Source organism: Oryctolagus cuniculus, chromosome 3 (genome assembly GCF_964237555.1).
Source record: "Oryctolagus cuniculus chromosome 3, mOryCun1.1, whole genome shotgun sequence".
Lineage (NCBI taxonomy): Eukaryota > Metazoa > Chordata > Mammalia > Lagomorpha > Leporidae > Oryctolagus > Oryctolagus cuniculus.
In genome coordinates, this window is record NC_091434.1 from 52,965,582 (window position 1) to 52,988,312 (window position 22,731).

Genomic DNA, 22,731 nt, shown 5'->3' on the forward strand with positions numbered 1-22,731 from the left:
GGAGCCTCATCCCGGTCTCCCATGTGGGTATAGGGGCCCAAGCATTTGGGCCATCTTTTGCTGCCTTCTCAGGCACATTACAAGGAATCTGGTTCGAAAGCTGCATCAAAAGTGGAGTAGCTGGGACTTGTAGGTGGTAGCCTAACTCGATGCACAAAAACACTGACCTTTTTTCTTTCTTTTGATTTGGGAGAAATATGGTTTAATATTACATAAAATGGGAAGACATGCATTAAATAGCTGACAGCTCAGTTTTGCTCCATTTATGATACTCAGGGAAAATTAGATATGTGTGGGAAATAATTCTGTTAGCCAAGTTTGTAGTGACTAAGTAAATAAATGGAAAAAGAGAATATAGTGTAGGTCTTGCAAAATCCAAGATGTTTTGGAAGTGGAGTAGAAGTTTAAAGGCTTTCTTCCTTAATCTTGGAGTGAACATACTTTTAATATTAGGGTTAGGTGACTCACCTAAAAAATAAGAATATAAAGAATAATAAATTCAAGAAAATATAGAAATGAATAATAATGTTTGAGAAAATCAGAAGCAGGTTTGCAGGGCACTGGTATACATATTTTTGTGTTCTGTTAGTATTGATTTAGTCACACTGGTTTATAAATTTTATGTAGAATAAAAATATCCTTTTATATTATGGTAAGCCAAGAATATTGTGCCTCTTAAAATTTATGAACTTCTTTGCTGGCACTGTGAAATAGTGGGCTGTCTCCACCTGCAGTGCCAGCATCCCATATGGGTACTGGTTCATGTCCAGGCTGCTCCTCTTCTCATCCGGCTCTCTGCTAATGGCCTGTGAAAGCAGGAGAAGATGGCCCACGTGCATGGGCCCCTGCACCAGCATGGGAGACCCAGAAGAAGCCCTGCCTCCTGGCTTGGGATTGGCCCAGCTGTGGCCGTTGCAGCCATTTGGGGAATGAACCAGTGGATGGAACACCTTTCTCTCTGTCTCTACCTCTCTCTGTAACCCTGCCTCTCAAATAGATAAATAAAATCTTAAAAAAAAATTATGAACTTTAAAATGTAGATCCAGGGAGCTGGTGCTGTGGATAGCCGGTTAAGCTGCCATCTGCTTCTACAGTGCGGGTCTCCCCATATGTATGCCGGTTCAAGTCTTGGCTGCTCCATTTTACATCCAGCTCTCTGCTAATGTGCCTGTTTTAGTAATGGAACATGGCCCAAGTGCTTTTGCCCCTGCACCTACATGGGAAACTCAGATGAAGCTCCTGTCTTCTGGCTTCAGTCTGGCCCAGATCTGGCTATTGCAGCTACTTGGGGAGTGAACCAGTGGATGGAAGACCTCTCTCTCTGTCTCTCTGTCTCTTCTTCTCTGTAATTCTGACTTTCAAATAAATAAAATAAATAAAAAATAGAAAAATAAATAATAAAAAATAGAAATGTAAATCCATGGAATATTTGACATAGAGGGGTGTACCTATAACACTTTCAAGAAATAAAACTAGAATGGTAAATTATCTAAAGTCTTGAGTTAATTGGTGGTTATATTTCAAAATTTATTTGAGATTTTATGACATTATTTCTAAATATTCTTTCTATGGTGTAATCATTTTTTATTTTAAATGATTAAATTAACATGAAGACTTCTTGGGCAAGAAGCAGAAAGAATATCTAGAAATGAGCACATATTTCCTTTTATTTGTAAATAAAATTATCCTATTTTTTAATAGCAGAAGCAAATCTTCCACTTCAATTTAGGTAAAATAGTATGCATCAGATCCTTGACGTTGGCAGCTTTAAGGAGAAAATGTCAATAATTACTACCTTTACCACTGTGATTACAAATTACTAAGAGTATAAATTTCTCAAATCTGCCGTAGTCTTTTTTTTTTTTTTTTTTTTTTTTTTTTGACAGGCAGAGTGGACAGTGAGAGAGAGAGACAGAGAGAAAGATCTTCCTTTTGCCGTTAGTTCACCCTCCAATGGCCGCCACGGCCGGAGCGCTGTGGCAGGTACACCGCGCTGATCCGATGGCAGGAGCCAGGAGCCAGGTGCTTATCCTGGTCTCCCATGGGGTTCAGGGCCCAAGCACTTGGGCCATCCTCCACTGCACTCCCTGGCCACAGCAGAGAGCTGGCCTGGAAGAGGGGCAACCGGGACAGAATCCGGCGCCCCGACGGGGACTAGAACCGGTGTGCTGGCGCCGCAAGGCGGAGGATTAGCCTGGTGAGCCGCGGCGCCGACTGCCGTAGTCTTTTAGACAAACATTAGCATCTTGAAAAGTTCACTGGCAGACATAGTGAATTTGACCTTCTTTTATTATTTATTTATTCTTTCTCCCAAACTGGATGAGAACTACTATATTTCTTAACATACAGTTGAGCTACAAAGGTGACATTATTTCCATTGATAAATATCTTGTGAATTGAATAAAGTCCTCCGTAATTGCTACTGCCAGGATGATTTAGTTACCATTAATAGATATTTCACTAAGATAGCTTTTGAATTCTGATTTTAAAGCCTATTAGATAAGCGACAAAAACAATATTAGAGTTTGGTGAAATGCTTTTTAGATATGTTGGACTGGAGAAAATGCCAACTTGTTTTTTGAAGCACTTTCCCCTTCAATTTTTGAGCTTCTGTACATATGAAAGGTAATTTAATCCTGACTCATATGTAAAGCCTCAAAGCACTGTTCTGTGAAGTCTATCTGAATTCCAAATAGAATACTATTTATTTACATGTTTAAATACATATACTTTTATACAGAACTATCAATGTTTTAAATATGAACTACCAATCTTTTAAATTTGGGTTAACCTTTATGCATTCAAATTCAGTACAGAAAACGACTGCTTATTCAACATCCAAAAAACAACAGCCTTGAAAACTGAAGAGTTTTCAGAATTGTAAAGAAAGTAGAAGTGTCGATATAAGAACTTTTTTCCATCAATTTTCATTTCAGTAAAGATTCAAATGCAATCTAAGGCCCTCCTAAGTAAAAAATGACAATTAAAGGTCATGACCAGTGTTCTTATTTGTGACTTTAGGAATTGTATTGGTCCATGTTTTCATTATTCATTATAGAGTAAAGGTTTATTAACTGCCAATGACAAAGGCTGTAAATATAAATCAGATATAATTTCTGACTTTGAGAAACTGTTTCAGCAAAAGAAATGGATACTCAACTAATAATAACAATATTCCAATAAATAATTAAATAAAGGTATTTTGAGGAAGATTAAACTTTAGTTTAATTCAAAATACCTTTTTTCTTCATTGTTCTTTGAAATTTAGTTAAATAAAATATTGTTAGTTTACTCAGTGTCCTGACCATCCCAGATAAGTGAAAGTGGTTGTAAGTTTTTCCATCTAACGGAAAATAACAAATAATTGTAACAAAATATAACCAAATATTAAATATAACTGAAAAATATCTTGGCCGGCACCGTGGCTCACTTGGCTAATCCTCCACCTGCGGCTGGCACCCCAGGTTCTAGTCCTGGTTGGGGCGCCGGATTCTGTCCCAGTTGCTCCTCTTCCAGTCTAGCTCTCTGCTGTGGCCCGGGAAGGCAGTGGAGGATGGCCCAAGTGCTTGGGCCCTGCACCTAGTGGGAGACCAGGAGGAAGCACCTGGCTTCTGGCTTCAGATCAGCGCAGTGCTGGCTGTGGCGGCCATTAGGAGAGTGAACCAACGGAAGGAAGACCTTTTTCTCTCTCTCCTTCTCTCTCTCTCTCTCTCTCTCTCTCTCACTATGCAACTCTGCCTGGCAAAAAATATATAAAAAAAAAGAAAAGAAAAATATCTTGCTATATTAAAGTAGTTTAAAAATTTTGTAAATTTTCTAATATAGATTACCCTTTAAAGTCTAAATAGAAAAGTGTGATAGGATAGAAATGTGAGACTTGCTACACTGGCGTCTATCTACTTAGAACAAAATGCCAAGCCTGCTACATAATTTGATACCATCTGGCTCTATTCCTATTAAAAGAAAAACTAGTAATTTTTAAAAATAGGTATATATTTATAAAGAGTAGCCAGAAATAAATAAATTAGGCATTAGAAAAATAACAAAACTTGAACCCATTTTGATCAATATTATTTTATTTTTTTAACCTCTAATTTCTTCAGAAAAAATTCATGAACATTCATTTTTTTTTAACTTTTATTTAATGAATATAAATTTCCAAAGTATGATTTATGGATTACAATGGCTTCCCCCACATACCGTCCCTCCCACCCACTACCCTCCCCTTTCCCACTCCCTCTCCCCTTCCATTCACATCAAGATTCATTTTCGATTATCTTAATATACAGAAGATCAGCTTAGTATACATTAAGTAAGGATTTCAACAGTTTGCTCCCACACAGAAACATAAAGTGAAAAATAATAGATGATTTTTTTTAAATGATGATGAAATCAGATCAGACCTATTGTCATGTTTAATCCCAGTGAGAGTCAAGTTGGGAGTTGATAATTTCTTTTTTTTTTTTTTTTTTTTTTTTTTTACAGAGGATCAGTTTAGTATACATTAAGTAAAGATTTCAACAGTTTGCACCCCCATAGAAACACAAAGTGAAATATATTGTTTGAGTACTTGTTATAGCATTAAATCTCAATGCACAGCACATTAAGGACAGAGATCCTACATGAGGAGTAAGTGCACAGTGACTCCTGTTGTTGACTTTACCAATTGACACTCCTGTCTATGGCATCAGTAGTCTCCCTATGCTCCAGCATAGCCCTGACTGTTAATGAACAACTTAATACATTATCCCTCTTAGTAGTTTTTTTTGTCTGTTCTACTTAATATGACTGGTTTAATTCTGTAATTAATACACAGTTATTCTTAAGTGTTAAAAATTAACTGAAATGTGATCCCTGTTAAACATAAGAGTGGGAATAAGAGAGGGAAGAGATGTATAATTTGGGACATGCTCAAGCTGACTTGCCCCAAATGGTAGAGTTAAAAACATACCAGGGGATTCCAATTCAATCCCATCAAGGTGGCATGTACCAATGCCATCTCACTATTCCAAGTGATCAATTTCAGTTCACAATTGATCATAATGAAAGGACTAAGAGTCAAAGGGAGCACATAAACAAGTCTAGTACCTGCTAACACTAACCGATGGAATAAATAAAGGGGAGAGTGATCCAACATGGGAAGTGAGATACTCAGCAGACTCATAGAATGGCAGATGTCCTAAATAGCACTCTGAACATTCATTTTGTGTCATACTATTCTAAGCAATGAATAGTGTTCAACAAAAGCAATTTTATTTAATCTAGTAAACACAAAAATACCTTTATATTTTTAAGGATGGATTAAATGATGTAGTTTTACAAAAGGAATAAATAATATAATACTTTTTAAATTATCAAATTAAAATAAAAAAATCTATGCAGAAAAGTTTAAGTGATTTGTATACAGAATGTATAAAAATTATGTTAACCTAACAAACATAAATAGATTAGTATTTCATCTGTACATTTATGACAAATAATCTTGGCTACTAATAGACTATATCAGTAACTCTCCAGGGTCTATAACACAGTAGAAACCATTTAATGATCAGAACACATCTGGAAGGTGTCCAATATCAGTCCCTAGTTCCAGGTGAAAACATTAATCCAAGGTTGCAATATAATGAATAAGTTTAAATTGCTTTAACTTTTATTTTTTAACCAAAAGTCCTAATGCTATCATTGATATGGCAAGCGAAGTTTTAGGGATTTTACTGTGTCTGTAGCTGTTTTCAACACTCTTCAATGAAAGCACAAACAAAATAAAAACAAAAGATCTCCTTTCTTTTGTCTTTCTATGACACTGGATAGTGATTAAAGCTCCACTGAGAAACTGGAAAACAAAATTTAATTTCTAAAGCTAGTGTAATCCCGAATGATTGTATAATTATACACATACAGATATAATAAATATAGTATATTTGCCTAAGTTACAAAGCCTGAGGAAACATTTTAGGAATTCATGAAAAAAAAGGAAAATTAAAATTTAACAATTTTTATGTGGAAATAACATAAATCATTCTTTAAAATTTAAACATAGAAAATATTTACATATAGACCAACTGTGTTCTCCTTAAATAGCTATAAAGTTCATATTAAAACATTAAATGCTAATATGTAGCAATTCAAAATATTAAAAGCAAATGAAATTTTTAAAAATTGAAGAAGCTCAATAAATATATAATTTTAACAGCATTATTTGAAATTTTTAATTTATCATGGAAATAATTTTGGTTCATTAACTATGTTAAATTATTATAACATCAATCAATATTTCAGGTCATGACCTTGGATTTAAGAAACTCTTCAAGACTGTGTTGAATATGATCCAAGAAAATGTGATTTGAGTCTGGAGACAACTGTGCATGTAAGTATTGGGAAATTAGATTTTCTCATAGTAAAATGTAATAAAAACTAAAATACAACTGATTAATTACTAAATTGCTGAAATCTGATTCATTGTTTCCTATCTATTTCAATACTATGTTTTCATATTAATATGAATACATAAGATTAATACATTTCCTGCTTTTTGGTTATATTTCCTTAAGATCATCTAATAATAAAAAGCCAGAATAGAGGATTGAAGAGAAAACGATATTAGGATCACTACTACAATTAAATAGAACAGCTGCTTCCAGGTGAGTCATTGGTGAGGGTGAATAATATAGATTCTATTTGCTAATTAATAGTGATAATGCATGTGACAATGGGAATAATAAAATATGTGACCATGTGGAAAACATGTTAATTCTTATACTGATGTTAGCCCCATAATAAAATCATGGTTATTTTCTAACATTATTAAATCTACACTCATAGTTCTATAGCAATTAGCTATAGCTTGGAATTTTCTTGCCTACTTTTGAAAAAAAATTTTACTTAGTTAAATTAATCTTCTATTCTATGGCTATACTATGGCAATTCATATCTGATTAAAAATAGTGTATAATAAAAATTAATTTTAAAAAATTGCATATAAGAGTAGATTGTTGCTGGTCTTTGTAGGGAGTAAATATTATGAACACAATCCAGCAATACTTGTCTCTTAGAATTAAGAAGACAGTGAATTTAAAAGCTATTTTTATTAACTCAGGATTCTATCAGTAACCTCATTTCAGTAATGTAGATAATTTAAGGAGTCTTTAATTTCCTAAGTTCAAAAGCATCAACTATATTTAATGATTAATAATTTATATTTAATTATAAGAACATTTTTATGATGTGTAGATGATTTTCAAGAAATTTTCTAAGAACCATTTCTTCCTTAAATTACTGAAAAATCAGAATTTACAAATGAGATTAACACATAAAATAATCTGTATAACAAATATGATATCAAATTTATGTGACTATGTCCACATTAAGCTCTTTAAAACGTCTATCATTATATCTCAATTTTGGCAAAGGCAAAGAAAATACTTTTTTTCTAATTACTTACAAGTACATATGTAAGAAACTTTCTTGCTTTTAAGTTTAGCTATATTAAATTTGAATGTTTATTAAGTTGTTTAGTACTTTAAACCATTATCTTCATAAACATTTTAACACATAATACATTTAATTAAATCCTTAAAATATAGCCTTGGCAGCTCATGACAAGAGCCTAGGGTGATTACTGATGCCATAAACAAGAGTGTCAATTTGTTAAGTCAACAACAGGAGTCACTGTGCACTTACTCCTCATGTAGGATCTCTGTCCTTAGTGTGCTGTACATTGAGATTTAATGCTATAACTAGTACTCAAACAGTATTTTTCACTTTATGTTTCTGTGTGAGAGCAAATTGTTGAAATCTTTACTTAATATATGCTAAACTGATCTTCTGTATATAAAGAGAATCGAAAATGAATCTTGATGTGAATGGAAGGGGGGAGGGAGTGGGAAAGGGGAGGGTTGCAGGTGGGAGGGACGTTATGGGGGGGAAGCCATTGTAATCCATAAGCTGTACTTTGGAAATTTATATTCATTAAATAAAAGTTAAAAAAATTAGAGTTTAAAAAAATTTCTGTTGAGAACCATTTGTATTTATTTTTAAAATATTGATGAATTTTACTTCTTTCATTTTCTTTTGCAGCTTGATTTATACCAGATCCATATTTCATTTTGGCTTTAATGATGGAGAAAAAGAATATACTGCATTTTCTGTTTCTCTTGCCTTTTTTAATGGTAAGAATAATTTCTTATGATTTATCTCCTTACATATGATTGCTTCTGTTTTCACTTCCAATATACTTATAATTAATAATTATTAACAATAACAAAATAAAGTATTTATTAGATATGTAAATTAGTTATATTTTCTATCAAATCAACATAATAATTTCTTTCCTTTCAATGTGTGCTTTTAATTCAGGCATAGTATGATGGAGTAGTAGTGTGGAGCCAGAATAAGGAAGATCAATGGATACAAATGTGCAAGACACTAGAGAAAATAATTATCAGAGTTCAAAACAACAACAACAAAAGGAATGGCTCCATAGTACAGTCATATATAGTAGCTGAATGTCTTCAGCCTGACTTGTTGATTCTAATTGACTCACATCTTGGCAGCTGATTGATATCAATTGTTCCAGAGACAATTCATAACAATGCCCTGTGTTTTAAACTAATTTTCTCATCTATTCTTTTAAATAAGTAGGCATGGATGATAAATTGGAGGCCTGTGTGTGTGTGTGAGCGCTTGTGCACACATATGTATGCCTGGATTCATGTGCCTCTGCGTGTATGTACTGGGGATGTAGGGCTGGAGGCGGAAAGGAGATAAAAGATGACTAAAAATCAATTGCTCTGCTGGAGGGTTAATATGCCTCATACATTTAATTTCATTTTTATTTATATAAATGTTTTATTCATATATTTCCTCTCTCAAATTGAAACAGTAACTGTGTGTTTATCTCATGTCATGTATAGACACTGAAAGACATAATCTGATCAAATCTGTGCCAGCAAACAATTATCCTGTGGTGTTTCTAAGTAAATGCCACAAAGATTCAAACAAATAAATTCAGGGAAAAAATACAGAAAATTTAGACGAGAAAAATGACTACATTTCTGTCAGCATTTGTATTTGAAAACACTCTCAAGTCTAGGAGTGGTTCAAATGCTACACTTTTTTAGATGCTGTCTTATAAAATGAGGAGACTGCCTTTCTTCAGCTCACACCCTCCATTGAGCAGACCAGGGAGCCGCCCAGGTCAACACTGGTTTCCTGCAGGGCCTCTACGTACAGATTACCAGTCTCATTATTGCCTATTAAGGAATTGTGACCTTTGCTTTTGAATTCTTTCACAAACAGTATGTAAGTCTGGGTATTTCAAGTAGGAATAAAAGTGATTCATGCAATTCTTCAAACTTCCTGAGAAGAGTGGGAGTTAACTTACTTAAAAGTTCATTTCCTAGAGGTTCGAATTTTTCATTCATCACTTGTGCTGCAGAACTCTATTTATGGCAAGCAAAGGATGAAAGAGTTTGTTTTACATGGTGACCAAGTGATGGTGCAACTTGAGTGGTGTCCCTGAGTTAGGAAATATTATTATGTTGACTTCACTAGGTTCAACTGCCTTCTATAAAGCAGAAAATCAAGAATGCGGGGACAAAAGAAGAGTAGAAAGATAACCCTTACAGGAAGACAGCTAACAGAAATAACACAAAAATTGAGAAATGGGTTGAAGACTGGTTTATATAGACTTCATATTGTGAAGAACTTATAAATTCATAAGTTGTCCAAACCTTTACTGGTGTGCATACAATAAAAATTCTGTATTTGCCAACCTCATTAGTGGATTTGTCATTATATTGACTCTCTAAATATCCTAAAAATAGCAACAAATTTTGAATCTTTCCCAGGTTCCATTTACATCCTTTCTATTACCTTTTTGCTATTACATACCGTTTTAAACAAGAAAGCAAAGGTTCGTATCAGGGTGCGGCTGGTAAGAATCTTGCCTGCATTCACAGAGCAGGTGAAAAATGAGACTGTAGTTCAGTGTGTATTTAGAGTGTATGTTTAGGAATACCCTCAATCAAGCTTCTCAACTCCATCTTTGCTGATGTCTGGTTGGTTGTTTGAAATTGGACACAGTGGAGATATTTATAACCTGGAAACTATCAACAACGCCCAATCAGAGATTTTTCTCCCAAGAGACGCTATCAACAAGCATTTCACCACAGTTGTTGCTTACCAGTGTGACAGACTGCCTCCGACAAAGACATTTTAAAAAATCTGAAGTTGCTATTGTTGTTTGTTTTTTAATCCTTTAGATTCTTGTCACTGCAGAATTAGAAGAAAGCCCTGATGACTTAATTCAGCTGGGGGTTACTAGAAATAAAATAATGACGGCTCAATATGAATGTTACCAAAAAATTATGCAAGATCCCATTCAACAACCAGAAGGTAACCATGACTATGGAATTATAATTGCACCTGATATTTTTTAAAAGGTTATTTTATTATGTTATTACGAGTTCCTTAGGTCCATTTAAAAAAATAGTTCCTAGTTTTCTGTTATATATGCGGTTTTAACTATTTGTTTATGAGGAGCATTTTATGATAAATACCTTATATATATATTGCTCCTTTAATAAATATTCATATATTCATATTTATATAATTATATATTATATATTATATATTTTATATTTATATTGCTCCTTTAATATGATGTTTATATATATATATATAGACAGAGAGAGACAGAGAGATGACTAATAGCTAATTAATATATGTATCACTTCCCACCGTTATCACTTTGTGGTTGGAACATTTAAAATCTACTCTGAGCATTTTCAAGAAATAGATGATTAAATATTTTAATAGAAAACTTTTATTTAATAAATACAAATTTCAAAAGTACAACTTTTGGATTATAGCACTTCCTCCCCCCATAACCACCCTCCCATCCCCAAACTATCCTATTTCCTACTCACTCTCCCATTCCATTCTTCATTAAGATTCATTTTAATTATCTTTATATATAGAAGATCAACTCTATACTGAGTAAATATTTCAACAGTTTGCACCCACACAGACACACAAAGTATAAAGTACTGTTTTGAATACTAGTTTTACCGTTAATTAGCATAGCACAACACATGAAGGACAGAGGTACTACATGAAGAGCAAGTGCACAGTGATTCCTGTTGTTGATTTAACAATTGACACTCTTATTTATGATGTCAGTAATCACCCAAGGAACTTTTCACGAGCTGCCAAGGCTATGGAAGCCTCTTGAGTTCAAAAACTCTGAACTTATTTAGACAAGGCCATAATCAAAGTGGAAGTTCTCTCCTCCCTTCAGAGAAAATTTACCTCCTTCTTTGCTGGCCCCTTCTTTCCACCAAGATCTCACTCACAGAGATCTTTCATTTAGGTCATTTTTTGCCACAGTGTCTTGGCTTTCCATGCCTGAGATACTCTCATGGGATTTTTAGCCAGATATGAATGCCTTAAGGGCTGATTCTGAGGCCAGAGTGCTGTTTAGGTCATTTGCCATTCTATGATTCTGCTATGTATCCCGCTTCCCATGTTGGATTGTTCTCTCCTTTTTAATTCTATCAATTATTCTTAGCAGACACTGATCTTATTTATGTGATCCCTTTGATACTTAATCCTAACTTATGATAATCATAATCAACACATTGTATAATAGATCTCTTGAATTTATTCCTCCTGTATAAATGAAATTTTGTATCCTTTGACCAACATCTTTCCAAGTCCTCCATTTTGTTCCTATTGCCTGGTCCCTGGTAACTACCATTCTACTCTATACTTCTATGAGATCAACTGTTTTAGTTTTAATATACAAGAGAGATTATAGGGTTCTGTGTCTAATTTGTTTCAGTTAATATAATATCTCCATTTTGTCAGAAATGAAAGGATTTCATTCTTTTTTATGGTTGAATAATGGGTAATGAGCATCCTAACTAGTATTTTAACCACTAGGCGAAATGCCTCTTTTTCTAAAACTCTTTTGCACCAAGATTACTTATTTTTAAATTCCATTTTTCCACAAACTATCTGAATTACCTTCATATATGTAATTGACAAAATGAACTTAATTGTGAAAAAGGGGATGAAAAGCATGTTCTTTTCCACATTGGACAACTTTTAAACTCTTAATCTAATGAAATAAGGAAATATAATCTCTTGGAGACATATTTATATGTTATCTGACAAAATATTTTTATATTATCCAGGTAAAATGTTTTAAAATATGCCAGAAAATGACAATTTATTCCATTTTGGTCAATAGGGGTTGAATTAGTAATTAAACTATATATATATATATATATATATATATATTTGTTAATTGACCCAGCTTCTCACTTTATCATTAACATCTTGATATTTTTTTAGAACTACTGAAGTAACCCCATCCAAATCATCTAAATATATGTAAAAGTAGCTTTTAAATATAATTGTTGAACAACAGGGATACTTTTATAAGAGTTTATATAATTCTGTAGTGAGGTAAGTATGGGATAATGAAATTAATTCAAGTGGTCTTAAAAATCTTGCAGTAAAGAATTGTCTTTATTCTAAATTCATATTTCCAAAATCCATCTGACTACAAAAACTGTATTAATGGAATAACCATTCAAACCTCACTGAAATGCCCTAAATCACAATTTGAAAACCGCTAGGCCTTTCACTCCATCATGTTGCTTGTGTTGTAGTTAGATAACCCTTTGGGGGCTATATAAAATGTATATGTTTGAGAAGATTTCTGAAACTATACCAAGAAGACTTTCTCTGAAAACTGTACTTAAACTAGTAACATATGGATGCAAAGAATTTAAATAACTGGAAATCACAAGAGAGAAAACAGATTATGTGAGGTATTTCTCTAGTTTTTATAACATTAGAATTATTTAGACTTTCAGACTATCAGAACTTTTCTAAATTCATGAGAACTAGATAATTTCAAGATTGCTGTGCAAGTCTGTTAAGAAAAATAAACATTTCATGCTGCTTTCATGGTTCTATCTATACTTGACAAGTTAGAAAATTACTTTCTATGATTATAGCCTGCAATAACACTGGAACATTGACCAGTTAATTTCTCTATGCCTTTAAAATTTTTACATGTTGTAATCTAACAGGTTCTTTCTCTTCTCCTTGGAAAAAAATGTAAAAAATGTGAGATTTTGAAAAGAAAGGGAAGGAAGACTAGAATTTGGTGGAAGAGCCTAAATAAATATCTTCCAGGGTTAAATGATAGGAAATACAGTGTGTTTGTTGAGAAACACACTTTGTCCTAAAAATCAGGTTTTTAAAATAAACATTTCCGAATCCCATATATTTTGAATTTCAAGTGTGAAGGCACTATTTAATCACTATCTTGTGGTTAAGGACTAGTAAACACCACTAGACTTACTGAGCTAATAACCACATTAGAACATTTGAATTAGATCTAGATTTTTTTTTTTACAAAGATTTTATTTATTCATTTGAGAGGTAGAGTCACAGTGAAGGGGAGAGACAGAGAGAAAAGTCTTCTGTCTGCTGGTTCTCTCCCTGAACCAGGAGCTTCCTCCAGGTCTCCCATGTGGGTGCAGAGGCCCAAGGACTTGGGCCATCTTCTACTGCTTTTCCAGGCCATAGCAGAGAGCTGGACCAGAAGAGAAGCAGCCGGGACTAGAACCGGCGCCCATGCAGGATGCTGGCACCGCAGGCAGAGGATTAATCCACTGTGCCATGGCGCTGGCCCCAGATCTAGATTTTTTTTATACATTTAGCTATTCTTTTTTAATTTTTAAAATTTTTTTATTTTTGACAGGCAGAGTTAGACAGCGAGAGTGAGACAGAGAGAAAGGTCTTCCTTCCGTTGGTTCACCACCCAAATGGCTGCTATGGCCGGTGCACTGCACTTATCTGAAGCCAGGAGCCAGGTGCTTCCTCCTGGTCTCCCATGTGGATGCAAGGCCCAAGCACTTGGGCCATCCTCCACTGCACTCCCAGGCCACAGCAGAGAGCTGGACTGGAAGAGGAACAACCGGGACAGAATCCGGCGCCCCAATCGGGACTAGAACCCGGGGTGCCAGCCGCAGGTGGAGGATTATCCTAGTGAGCCGCGGTGCCAGCCCATTTAGCTATTCTTAAATTTGATTCAGAAATTAGTTATTCTAATAATTACTTGCTACAAAACCAATGTAATTACAATGGATTTTATATGACATCTTCATTTTCAGTAGACAGGCTTTATTTCATGTCAGTGTGGAACCACCCTTAAGACATCCCACCTGCCAGCCTGACCAGAGAGAATTTCCTTATCCCTAGTGTTCACTCCATTTGCAGGTGTCTACTGCAACCGCACCTGGGATGGGTGGCTGTGCTGGAATGATGTTGCCGCAGGAACAGAGTCAATGCAGCACTGCCCTGATTACTTTCAGGACTTTGACCCTTCAGGTAAAAGCAGAAATTTCTGCACTAATCCAATTGACATCTGTTTAATACATCCTAGGCTAATTAAGTGATTGATTTCCTCTTTAATCTTAAAGAGAAAGTTACAAAGATCTGTGACCAAGATGGAAACTGGTTTAGACATCCAGCAAGCAACAGAACATGGACCAATTATACCCGGTGTAATGTGAACACACATGAGAAAGTGAAGGTACTTTTATGATCATGAATTTAGATGTAATATACATGATTTAAGCAGTTTCTCAATACGCTATTGCAGAAAACTCTGTGTGCCATTTCATTATAAAATCTTTTCATAATATAATTTGAGAAGAGCCATGAAGAAAAACTACATGTGGAAAAAATTCTTGATTCTGTCATTACACTGATGAAGCAATCCTGTTAGGTAACAGCCTATTTACAAATCAAAGTCTTGGTATTGGTGTTTCAGATTTTCCAAGGAAAACATACCTTAAAAGTGTAAGAAAGGGGAAACTTGTTATTTGTGGTGGAATTTCTACAATAACCTCAGCAATTGTGCTTAAGTAAACAGGATAAACTCAGCAGGGTTTGAACAGCCCCATCTTGACTGCAGCAAAAGACTACTGTTAGATTACTTTCACTCAAGTTTCCACGTTAAAGTTATTTTTGATATTTATTTAATTTGAGACTCAGATACACGCAAACACACAGAGAAAGAAAGAGAGCAAGAGTGAGAGAAAGCACTCCAATTTACCAGTTAATTCCCAAATATCTGTTACAGCCAGGACTGATCTTGGCTGGGCCAAAGCCAGGAGCTGGGAACTCCATTCAGGTCTCACAACATGGGTGGCAGGAGCTCAAATATTTAACCCATCACCACAGCCTCCCAGGGTGTCCACTGGCAGGAAGTTGTAGTCAGGAGCCAAAGCCAGATACCAAACTTCGGCTCTCCAGTGTGGGATAAGGACATCTTAAACAGCCATTCAACCGCTAGGCCAATGCCCATTCCACGTTCTCACTTTTAATATCATACACTAAAGGCAAGTTTAATCATAGTTTATAACAATAAGAAAGCCTTGATTATAAACATGCCTGCATATATTTGCACATGTGTGTATATGGAGTTGGTGTGTGACGATGATATCCAACTTCTTGCTTCTGCTCCAAATCAGGTGTGTGACATCAGGGAAAGCTTTTCACTTCTCTCTGCATCAGTTCCCGCAGGTATAAAATGTTAATAACGATAGATTTACGGTTTTCATAAGGTTTCACTTCATACAAAGAAAGTACTTAGGAGATTGGCATATAGTAAGCGCTTGATAACTGTCAGCTCTTATTATATTTATAAATCATAAATTCCCTGATTATTCAGAGAAAGATTTGAAAGAAAATTTTTAAAAAACCACCAGATTGAAAGGCTACAGTGAAACAGAATACAGACAAAAGTGAAATAGAAAAGTCAAAATGAGGAGAAAGAATACAATTGTGTACACGAATGAATCTCATAAATTATCATATTGGGATTTGAGCCTCAAATTTGTCAAAGGAAACACAGAGATGCCTTAGAGAAAGAAAGCTTTAATTTGCTGTTAAGTCTGACTAAAACAAATCATGAGGAGCATTCGATTTAAGGTGCACAAAACAAAATATTTTGGTTTCTTATATTGTACAAACAAAAAATCAGAAAAAGTATGACTTCATAGATTTTATATGTGGCTTTTCATTTATGAAATAAAAGAGCATTTAATTTATAGATTTTCTAAGTCATCTGATAGATTTGCATATTTGGTAAAGGAATTTGAGCTTCTATACATGTAGGATGGTAGATATTGATAGTATTAACATGAGCCTAATTTTTTTATTCATACAAATTATAGACTGCACTGAATTTGTTTTACCTGACTATAATTGGACATGGATTATCTATTGCATCGCTGCTTATCTCACTTGGCATATTCTTCTATTTCAAGTAAGTAAAAGATATTTTAAAAGTTACCAGGTGTCTTTGGTGAATGCAGTGTCACAGGCATATTTAACTCAAATGTTGACAAAATATATAAGATATTGACCATTAATAGTACTTAAAATAATTGGAATATCTAAAAAGTTGAAATAGTTGACTTTGCTTTGTAAAATATGTAGAGAAAAATTGATGAAATATCACCAATTTCACAAATTAACAGAATATAAGAATCAAGTCATATTAAGAAGGGGATCAAGCTAATACATAAATCTAACTGTATTTTCTTTGGTAATTAACAAATACTATAGATCACCTTAACTGTTTAAATTGTTAATCACTTTTAATTATATGTACATGTGCATTATAGGTACTGGAATTTTGTATGAGTATCAGCAATGGTATCTAATATATTATTTAAAATGTAATAAGAACATATTAGGGCTAGGTTATTTTTCTTGGTTTTGAGGGCATTCATTAAAAAGGTTAAATTATATTTTCAGTTTTACTTGTAATTGACTCCTTTTGTGGGGGTGAGAGATGTCAACACCAATTTCTCAAATCAAACAATCAAGAAACTTTTGAATTTACAGCAGAGTAAATTTCAGAACACATATGTATTATTTTATGCCTTAACATGGTTTTTATAATTTTGATCACTACCAGCAATTATAGAATGCAGTCGGACAAGAGTAAATATCTATATTTCATTGTATTTTCATCATTGTCATTATTTTCTACTCTCTACTCTCTTCTCCTTCCCCTCCTTTCCATCTCCCACCTTATCTCCCCCCCTCCTCCTTTTGGAACATTAGCAACTACACCACTATCTAGAGTTGCAACTCAGTGTAATAATCTAAGTCCAGGGATTATTAGATAGTAAGATTTTTGGTACATATTAACTTGAGCCCCAGCTTTTAGCCCACACTCAAAGGATTAAAATTACTTCAATGGACTCAAAATTGTGTGATCTACAGATTACATTGGAATTGTTACCTTTGGAAATTTAAACCTTTTTAAACATCCTTACCAACAGTTATTTTGTAGAGTCTGCAAGAATACCTTTCAATGAGACTTTTGTTTTACAAAATTATCTAGGCATCATTTTAAACTGACAGCAAAGACCAAAAAGCTAACCTATGTGAATAAATCTAATTCAACGTTTCTGTACAAGTTTAAATGTGAAACTTTCTTTAATAAACTGTGTAAAATTGTATCAATATTAATTGTAAAGCGTTTTTGTTCTAAAATTGGAAAAAAATGCAAACAAATTCATCATTCTATATTTTACAAGTTGCAAAAGTTTCTTGCTCAAAATAAACTGCCAGTTTCCGGTCACTGTCTTTATTATTAATAATATCGTATCAGTTGCTTCTGGGCAGCCTATTGTACTTTCATGTCTTTACTCTTAAATACATTGTTAGCTAAGATAAGGTTTTCGCTTTAGATGAAGGCTATCTTTAGCATAGGAAAAATCATTATAATTGTGTAATAGATTAAAATATCAGTTACAAAGAATAGAAAATGAACTATTTTCCATAGTTACATATTATTTATGCTAATTGACAACCTGAAACAATATTGTTGGTGCTTACACACTTATTGGGAAAATATGGCAATAAAACTAGATTAACATTTAATTTAGTGAATATAGAAGATAAAAAATGAAATTAAAAATTTAAATTATCATTTAGCATAATAGAATAACCTAATAATTTGAGATATAATTCATGTTTTTCTTTATCCCTGATAACAAATCTTTGCAATTTAACAGTAGAAGGTATCCAAATGTAAAAATTTGACTTTTCACTTTTGGAACTGATGCATCACAATATGTACCAAACTGCCCTAATATCTGTGCAGTACTGTAGAACTCAGATTTGTAATTCATGACAATTACCTATCATACACACAAATAAATACACAGAATTAACTTTGATGTAACTAATATTAAGTACGTTTTCAGCATGAAGAATTTTAAGTCTATGAATGGATATAAAGTCAATCAGCCACTACACTAGTGGCATAACATGTAAATCATAAGGGTTTGAAAACTGTCTAGCAGTTTTCTTGGGCAAAGTACCTACAAGTTTAAAAGGTTTTTTTAAAGCTAGAGAAAAAGAATGCAACCATTAATTAAAAGAAAGTGACAAGCTACAGTTTTAAGACTGTCATTTAAATTTGCAGTATTTTTGAAAGAGTAGAAAAAATCTAAGTATATTACTAATTTTTAAGGAAAGTATACTGTTATAATTTTTTCCTCCTATCCAGAAATTTCTTGCATGTTTCCAGTTTTATTTAATATTTATTTATTTTGAGTTTTATTTGTAGTATGTAAGCTATTTAAACAATTTTTACAACTTAATGTTTTATAGTTAGTGCTTTATATGTCACTAAATTGTTTTTAAAAACAGCCATTTAAATTGGAAATAATATTCCATTTCATGGGTTCACACAGTTTTACTGAGTCAGTCCTCTATTTTGGAACATCAACATTGCTTCCATGTTCTTCTATTAATAAAAAACACTGCAATGGACATTTTCAGCTATAACTTTTCCCATATTTTGCAATATTTTCTTAGGCTACAGTCCCAGAGTCTTGGGATAGCTTGGTCAACAGCTATATATCTTTTTATGGCTCTTGAAACACATCATCTCAAAAGTGTCTTAAGATCAACATGTTCAAAACAAATTCATTATATCTACCTCCTTCTAACCTGAAGTTGGTTTTCTCCCAAAGTGACCCATCTTCATGAATGACACCATCAGAAATCCAGTGGCAATAGCCAGAAATTTAGGAAAAAAATCTGATACCTTTCTCTTCCATTTCTTACTTACTATTTCCCCTTATATCCTGCAAATCTAATTTTTTAAAATTCCTCGACTCAGGTCCAGATATGAACCAAGTGTAGAAATTATCCACTTCAACATACTTTGTAGTCTATCATTTAATTTTCCTTGCTTTTTAAGTAATTAACTTTTCCAAGGTTCCTCCCAATCTGTGTTCTATTTGGCTTAATCATTTTATTTGACTTTCATCATCTTTAAAAAATAGAGTTATACAGAAAGAATTAAAGCTACAAATTATATTTCTTTGCTATTCATTGTCAGCACTTAGGTAAAATGTGAGAAACCTTTTTCAAATAAGATAGAACATTTAAATATCTTTATATGTATAAATATAATTATAGGAGAGGGTATAAACCAACATTGAGCATAATACCAACATTATCAGTGAGATGTCATGTTGGGCATTGTCTGGCTCAAGAAATATATCTATTCTTGGCTTTGCTATCAGTCTTCATGGTTAGCCCAGTAAAAAGTCTGAATCTGGATATTTAGCCCTGGTAGGAATATTATGCCAGAAGGATCTTTAAAAATGAAATTAAAGAATACAATTCTAGTTTTAGATGGACCACATTTATAAGTATTTTTAAAATAATTTTCATGTAGCACAATAAGTAAACTTAAAATGCATATTTTACAAATCAAATTGTTATAATTATGCTAGAAAAACATCATTAAGTAAATCAGTCAAGAGTAATGAGACTATTTATTTACAAGGCAGAGCAGCAGACAAGGGGAGGAAAGAGAGAGAGAGAAATATTCCAGCCACTGTTTCACTCCCCAAATGATGTCAACAGTCAAGTCTGGGCCAATCTGAAGCCACAAACCAGGAACTCCATCTTGGTTTCCCACATGAGCGGCTGGGTCCCAAGTTATTGGATCATCCTCCACTGCCATCCCAGGAACTTTAGCAGGAACTTAGTTCAGAAGTAGAGCAACTGGGACTCTGACATGATGTGTTAGCATCACGAGTGATGGCTTAATTCATTATGGCACAACACTGGTCCTGAGACTTCTTTTATAACCAGATAATACAATGTAGTTTATTCTATATATTATTCTATATATTATCCTGTATATAACCAGAGAATACCATGTAGCTTATTCTATATATGTCCTATATATTATCTTGAATATTAAAGAATTTGTAGTTTTGAATTTAGACACTCCAAAACATACCCTTGAAAACTATTGAAACAAGAAAAGCCTCTATGAGTAATGGAAAGGATGTCTCTCAGCTTTGTTAGAGCAGGAGACAGCTCCTGTTTTGTTTCCTTAAACATCCCTGGGTGCTCAGCATAGAACCCTGTGCACAGTATGCACTGAATACATTTTTGAGGAATAAAGACGATATGGCTTTGAAGCTCCTTCTAGGACTGACTTGCTCATCTCGTATATGTGACCTACAATACTTCCCTTGATTTTGGCTGGCCTTTGTTGTATCCTGTAACAAAGAAAGGCATTATTGTACTTAGACACCTTACAATTCTAATCCGTAGAAGCATCTGCGTAAAACAAGATGGGAGGCTCTGCAGCTAGATCAAAGGAAGACCAGGGTCACATCAGAAAAGGCAGAAACTGAATGGTTCATGAAGCATGCTCAAGTACATTCAGGGCCAATAGAAATAATTAGCCTTATTCCAAGTAACCTGGAAATAATTCCTAGAGGAGCTGACGTTTCAGATAAAATCATTGCGTATAAAAGAAAATCTACCAACATATCCTTTCTGCTTTGTAAACTAGTTCCTGTCTCTGTAGTTACCCTCACTTAGTCTTTGATAGAGGAAACTCTCCTTGCTCCCCACCAGCCCCGCCTTTGCTAAATCAGTCACTGATCCGTGCTAATGAAAAACAAGAACTATACAAAATGTTGATTTAGGGTACTGTTTGCTATTTCTTATTTATAAAGAGAAAATTCTACTACTCATCCACTTTAAATTAGAAACAGAGAACATGAAACATTATTCAATAGATGTACTTGTTTTATTTTAGAGCCAACTTAAAAAAGGAGAGCAGAAGATAAAAGGTGGGGGGAGTCAGGGACAGACAGACAGACACATAACAACTTAGGGATTTGCCAAGCCCTGAGAGGCAATGATTTACTTACAATGATCCTTGGAAAAACAAAGCAGAACCCTTTAGATAAAAAATAAACTGTTCTGGAATTAGTTATAAATTATATTTTAATTACTGTTTAAAATTTGAGAGCATAGCAAGCCTCTCTTACTTTCATCCCAAAGGGCTCCATCCTGTTGTGTCTAAGCGTGAATAATAATACTTGACTTGCTGGAAGAAAAAAGCAGTTCTTTTCTTTCTTTTTGAAAGATTATCTTTGCTGACATTCCAGACATTGATTCCAGACAATTTTAAAGTCAAGTTGAATATTTGCAATTATATAGACAGTGTTGTTTTCTCTAGACAGTTGCCATAGTTTGCAAGTAAAATTCAGAAAAAAAAAAAAAAAACTTTTCAGCTGGCAGGCCAAAGCACACTCAAATTATCTCATTAAATTCATCATTTACTACTTGTATTTCTGATTTTCAAGACAATTACTTAAGGGCTCACCATTTTTCTAGACCACATATGAATAAATTTATCAATATTGTGAACTTCTATGTCATTTCTAATTTCTTCCTATTTCTCTTGAATTTGAGCAAGTGTGATTTTTAAATTTAGCTATAATTTTTCTCCTGAAATTGTGCAATATTTGATTTTTAAATCAATTTTAAACAGCAGTAATTAGTTAAAGAAACCCTACACTGAACCTCGGATAGCAGAGAATCTCATTCTACAGATCACTTTGAGGTAACTTTCTGGGCAATCAGCACTATCACTTAACTAATTTATTTAAAGCTTGGCAAATTTGCACAGGTAGAAGTCTGATGAGGTCTGAATTCAAAAATAACCATCTAGTTTTATCTCAGTGGCATACTTCTCAGTGCCTATCTAGCATCATCCTTGCTTTCTTAACTTTGAGGCACATCGATTTATTGTAAATTTGTTATCCACTGCTGTCCTAAGATCTGTTCTATTCAATTACATGCATCCCAGGCTTCCTCCAGCTTAACATCAGATATTATTTATTGAACTATAGTTTTTCTTACAATGTTTTATTAAATCATACTCAACCTATTTCCAAATTAATCAATTTTAATCAATGCACTGATAAAACCATCTCCCACATACATGAATGTAGTGAGAGCTGAAAACATTACCACTCAGTAATGTGAATCTTGGTTGGAAAACTTTGAATACATGTGCGCTGTAATTATATAATACAGTAATTGCATTTCCACATTAGAGCATCAGGTCTAGGGACAGAGTAGTGCAAGAAGAAATAAATTTGCTTTAACAAAAGCCAGTTCCATTGTAAGGTAATTGGTATTACTGGCATATGGAGAATTCTAGGTACAAAAATGAAAAGCAAATAACTGCATTTGAGAAATTAGATTTATTTATAACAACAAATGCATTATTTATTCATAAATGCCTTTTACAGATAATGTATTTCCATTTCTGCTGAGACTTTTGATAAATAT

General features: G+C 33.7%; 1 protein-coding gene across 2 annotated transcripts in view; it reads left to right on the forward strand.

Annotated features, from left to right (window-relative positions):
* Positions 1 to 22,731, forward strand: part of CALCRL (calcitonin receptor like receptor) — a 96,125-nt gene that overhangs the window by 47,569 nt on the left and 25,825 nt on the right. For both annotated transcript variants that reach the window (XM_051849374.2, XM_051849375.2), the window contains 7 exons: positions 6,280 to 6,367; positions 6,552 to 6,641; positions 8,077 to 8,168; positions 10,263 to 10,395; positions 14,299 to 14,409; positions 14,502 to 14,614; positions 16,263 to 16,354. In XM_051849374.2, the coding sequence (XP_051705334.2) occupies positions 8,115 to 8,168; positions 10,263 to 10,395; positions 14,299 to 14,409; positions 14,502 to 14,614; positions 16,263 to 16,354 (503 nt within the window). In that variant the 5' untranslated portion in view covers positions 6,280 to 6,367; positions 6,552 to 6,641; positions 8,077 to 8,114. The remainder of the gene's footprint in view (positions 1 to 6,279; positions 6,368 to 6,551; positions 6,642 to 8,076; positions 8,169 to 10,262; positions 10,396 to 14,298; positions 14,410 to 14,501; positions 14,615 to 16,262; positions 16,355 to 22,731) is intronic.